The 5,271-nt window shown below is 42.3% G+C and overlaps 1 protein-coding gene across 1 annotated transcript in view; it reads right to left on the reverse strand.

Moving 5' to 3' along the window:
- Window positions 1-5,271, reverse strand: part of SULT2A1 (sulfotransferase family, cytosolic, 2A, dehydroepiandrosterone (DHEA)-preferring, member 1) — a 44,691-nt gene that overhangs the window by 5,625 nt on the left and 33,795 nt on the right. Inside the window, exons 4-5 of the mRNA XM_008592023.1 lie at window positions 4,328-4,422; window positions 2,715-2,892 (exon numbers count right to left, since the gene is read on the reverse strand). Coding sequence (XP_008590245.1) covers window positions 2,715-2,892; window positions 4,328-4,422 — 273 coding nt within the window. The remainder of the gene's footprint in view (window positions 1-2,714; window positions 2,893-4,327; window positions 4,423-5,271) is intronic.

Here is a 5,271-nt window from a genome sequence, read left to right on the forward strand (position 1 = left end):
TTTCCTTTCTCTTTTAAGCAAACTTACTTTGTTCTTTTAGCCATTTCACACAAGCCTTACATGTAAATATAACATTTTTATCTCTGCCAAACCCTGATGCATAAAAGGAAACCCAAGAATGGACAATTTCTCACACTAGGTGTTTTTTTTACTTCTTATTTAGTAAAGCGTCAAAGGTCAGTATTTCTCGGGGGTCTTTAAAAAGAATATAACAGCACAAATTTATTTTCTCACAGTCTGGAGGCTAGAAGCGTGAGATCAAGGCGTTGGCAGTGTTGGTTTCTTCTGGAGGCTTCTCTCCACAGTGTGTAGATGGTCACCTTTACACGGCCTTCCCTGTGCGTGTGCACATGTCTGTGCCCAAATTCACTCTTCTTATAAGACCACCAGTCATATTGAATTAGGGCCCACCTTATAAACCTCATTTGGACTTAACTACCTTTATTTGAAAACCGTATTTTCAAGTATGATTACATTCTGAGGTACTGTAGGCTAGAACTTTAACAATATGAATTTTGGTGGGGACAAAATTTAGCCCACAATGCTTCACCTTCTGCACCCCCAATCCATAGTCTTTTCATATGCAAAATACATGCACCCCATCCTGACAGCCCAAAGGTCTTAACCTATTCCAGCATCAACTCTAAGTCCAAAATCTCATCTAGGGCCGGCCCGTGGCTCACGTGGGAGAGTGCGGTGCTGATAACACCAAGGCCCCGGGTTCGGATCCCACATAGGGATGGCCGGTTTGCTCACTGGCTGAGCGTGGTGCTGACAACACCAAGTCAAGGGTTAAGATCCCCTTACCGGTCATCTTTAAAAAAAGAAAAACGAATGAAATACTGCCATTTGCAACAACATGGATGGACCTTGAGAGAATAATATTGAGTGAAACGAGTCAGGCAGAGAAAAAGAAATACCACATGTTCTCACTTATTGGTGGGAGCTAAAAAAATAAACAAATTAATTTACCCACAAACACACACAAAAAAAACTGGGGGTGGGGGGTGGGGAAGAAGATATAACAACCATACTTTTTTTTTTGAAGTTGTTACAACAAGCAAACGGAAAGGACATTCTTGGGGGGGATGGGAGAGAGGGAGGAGGGCGGGAGGTGTCGGTGATGGGCCATAATAATCATATACATTGTATATTGACAAAATAAAAATTAAAAAAAAAAAAAAAAGAAAAAAACAAAATCTCATCTAAATATCACCTAAGTCAGGCATAGGTGAGACTCGAGGTATGTTTCATCCTGAGGCAAAATTCTTCTCCAGCTGCAAACCTATGAAACCAGATAAGTTGTCTATTTCCAAAATACAATGGTGGGACAGGAGTAGGACAGATATTCCAGTTCTAAAAGATAGAAATCAGAAAGGAGTTGAGTGTTCCCAACACAAAGAGGTGACAAGTGTTTGAGGTGATGGGCTGAGCATCCTGATAAGATCATTGCACAGAGTATGAATGTACCCAATATCATATTGTACTCCATAAATGTATGCAATGTTCATGGGTCAATTAAGAAAAAAATAAAAGAAACAATAATAGTAAAAGAGAAATAGGAGATGAATGGTTCCTAGAGGCAGGGAAGGAGAAGGGAAGGGTGCTTCAGGGACAGGTTGGCAGACTGGTAGAAAGTGACTAAGTTCCAGTCAGATAGGAAGGATAGGTCCTGGTGCTCCAGGGTGACAATAACTCATAACATTGTAATGTATATGTCAAGACAGTCAGAGAAGTGGATCTTGAAAGGTGAAGTCACAAAGAAATGAGAAGTGTTTAGGTGACAGATATGGTAACTATTCTGATTGGACCATCATACAATATATGCATGTGTTGAAACAGCAAACTGTGTCCCGTAAACATGTACTATCAAAAATTAAATAAATTAAGGAGAGAAAGAAATGGGAAAGAAGAAGGGAGTCATGGGTCCCAAGCAATCCAAAGGCAAATTTCACTAGATTTTAAGGCTCGAGTACAATCTTAGTCTCAATGCTCTGTCCTCCTGGCCCACTGGGGCAGCAGAGGCTCTGACCTGCTAGAGGTCTCTTGAAGCATTTAATTTTTTTCTTCTGTGGGTCACCATCCCAGATATATTTGAACAATAGAATTTTGGAAAAATGGATTCTTTAACTCCATGCATTAGACATTTTCATTGGTCTAGAGCCCAAAAGTATAAACACGATTAATCTTTCAACACAGGGGGCCTTACAATGTCTGACAGCAAAGTCCTTCTCTCTCTGTTTTCTAGTTCAGCCATGCCTGTACACATTTCTTTCTTCAGGATAGTTCCCTATGCCAACTCACCGGTGGGGTTAGCCCTGAAATGACCCTCCTAACTTCTGTCCTCCTTTCCCAAGTCAATCACCGCTTGTGAGTCTGGCAGGAGTCGCTGCTTAACCTGGTTGCTGTTTGTAGATGGATACCTGTCTGTCCCTGCCCCCCATGACAAATTCTGAGAGAGAGTCTGAACGGCCTCACGTAAGTCAGATGACCGTTCCTGGCCTAATCAACTTCCTCCAAGTGCCTGCAGCCCACGTGAGTACCATGCAAAGAGACTCCCTAGCAAGGGCACGTGAGAAGTTCTCTGAGTGGTGAGCAATTAAAGTTGATAAATTCAAACGCAACTTCATCTCAACCGTTAGCACCCTCTGGTAAGCACAAGAATGGCCTCCACGTGTTCTGGTAGATTTGGAAGCCGGAGCATTTCCTTTTACCTTTCCTCATGATAGATGGAATGCTGCTGAAAGCAGTTTCATTCAGGAGAGAAAAGTTGGACCTGTTGTTGTCTTCCATGGCCTTGAAGGTGCTATTCTTGAGGACTAAGTCCAGCTCTTCTGGTTCTAACTTCTTCTCCAGGAATTGACAGATCTTCTCTACAGTGCTTCTTTTGTCCTAAAAGAAGAAGAAACAAGAGAGAGGATATGAGAGAGACAGCAGAGAAAAGGAGATGAGAAGGACGGAGCTGCAGACTGAAGGGGAGGAAAGGGGAAAAGAAGAGAACGCGCGGGAGCCAGGAGGGGCCGAGCAGAAGGCGGCCAGGAGAAGAGAGGAAAAGGCGAAGGAGAGAGAGCACAAGGGACGGAAAAGGTTCGCGGGTAAACGTGGATTCCCCACTGTGGAGTTTTTTTTAGCACATCCTAACAGTAAAAGGCAGGGCCTGGGGTTTCTAAAGAAACTGTTAGAAAGGCTTCTAGACAATGATCAGGATTAAGCAAGGAGAGGTTCAGGGAGAACTCGACAAAAATTTAAGGGTTGATTTCAAATCCTGTCTGTGCTATCGAATAATAGTTTCCCATAACTAACATTTGAATAACACATACGGTATTACAATATCGTATATATTGTCAGTAATTAGTACTTGGTGCTTAATCCTGGGAGATTATAATATGAAAATGTATTTTTATAACCAGGAAGATTTTGCTTCATCATAGACCTTTGTCTTAGAAATATAACACTTTAAAGTGCTTTTTAATTTCATGAGTCCCGGTTACTAACAAGACATACAACTGGGGAAATAACTACAATAAAAGTTCATTGTGTGATACAAAAGGAAAATTACAAGAAGCTGTGGGAGCATGTCCCTGAGGTAACTAAACTAGTTACAAAGGGCCTCTTGGTAAAAAATAGAATTTATGCTGAGGTCATAGATGACTGGATGGAAGTAGGCAGAGGAAGGTGATAGGAAGTGATGTTTCTCAGGTAGAAGCAAAAGCCTGTGTTTATGTTACTTTTTCTTTTCTCTAAGATGCCACGAATAAGTCAAGTTCTCTCTCCAATGGTCTAATCACCTAGACTGGATCTGAGCTTTATTTAACAGCTTTTTCTGTCCAACACTGGTCACTTCATTACTTGGCCTCTGAGAATATTTGTACAGATTGATTTCATGCCTTCACTTCTCTTCTGTCACTCAAGCTGAGATGTCAGTCAGTTGGACATGTCTCTGGAACTAAGCTGTCTCTACCCAGTTCCATTTTCTTCCCCAGTTCCCTCCCATCACTAGGTTATCAGCAGCATCACATGTACACAGAAATTTTTACAACCACCAGTGTGAGCATAAGCCATTGTATTCCTCCCCAATGCATGGAAAAAACCCTTTAGATGTTGGAAAATGGAATAAAGAAAAATGTGAAGAAAGAGCACGAACTTGGGAAGGGTCAATCAGAAGTAGAGCAATAAAGACCAAGGAGCTAACCTCACTCTTCATGACTCTCCATGGGGCTAAACTTTGGCTGAGAAGGTGGAATGGAGGCGCAGAGGAATGGAGGAAGTTAGAGGAGATGAAGACGGTGGTGAGAGGGTGCGTGCTGACTGTAAGAACAATTGTTACCTTGCTCAGCTCTTCGTAACTCAGCATCAGGAAGTTTCCCTTCTCTCTCATTGGTATCCAGCCATGCACATGGTCAAACCATGATCCGTATATCACTGCACAGGACGGAGGCAGAGACAGTGGCAGGTTACAAACTCTCTTCCCACTCAGCTCGACTGAGGTAGAATTGATGAATAAAACTCACGTATTTACAGTGACAACATGATGCTTTGATAGATGTCTATTTCATTGTAAAATGATGAAATCAAGCTAATTAACATACTCCTTGCCTCACATACTGATCATCTTTTTGGTGGTGAGAGCATTTAAGACCTACTCTCTTCGCAGTATTTGAGCATTTAGTACAATATGATTGACTATTAGTCACCGTGCTGTGCAGTAGGTCTCCAGAACTCATTCATCTTATCTACCAGAAACTTTGTACCCTCTGACCAGTATTTCCCTATCCCGCTCTTCACCTCCGACTCCCGTCAACCTTCATTCTGCTCTCTGCTTCTACGAGTTCACCTTTTTGTTATAAGAGAACTAGTATAAGTTATACTTTAGGAATAAATAAAGTGAATCCAGAAGAAAGGAACAACGCCAACCTCTGCCTCCCCCTCTTAAATTCAGATTTAAGCAGGTAGATCTGAATAAGTATTGGTTAGAAGAATCAATGGTTGTGTTATGTTTATTTTGAGGACATTTAAAAACATATTTAGGGCCGGCCCCGTGGTGCACTCGGGAGAGTGCGGCGCTGGGAGCACAGAGACGCTCCTGCCGCGGGTTCAGATCCTATATAGGAATGGCCAGTGCACTCACTGGCTGAGCACGGTGCAGGCGACACCACACCAAGGTTTGCGATCCCCTTACCGGTCACAAAAAAGACAAAAAAACCCCACACTTAAATAGTACACTAGGCCAGGGTTGGCACCCTACAACTTGTAAGCCAAATCCAGACTGCT

The sequence above is a fragment of the Galeopterus variegatus genome, unplaced genomic scaffold (genome assembly GCF_000696425.1).
Source record: "Galeopterus variegatus unplaced genomic scaffold, G_variegatus-3.0.2 Scaffold7508, whole genome shotgun sequence".
In the NCBI taxonomy this organism is placed as follows: Eukaryota; Metazoa; Chordata; class Mammalia; order Dermoptera; family Cynocephalidae; genus Galeopterus; species Galeopterus variegatus.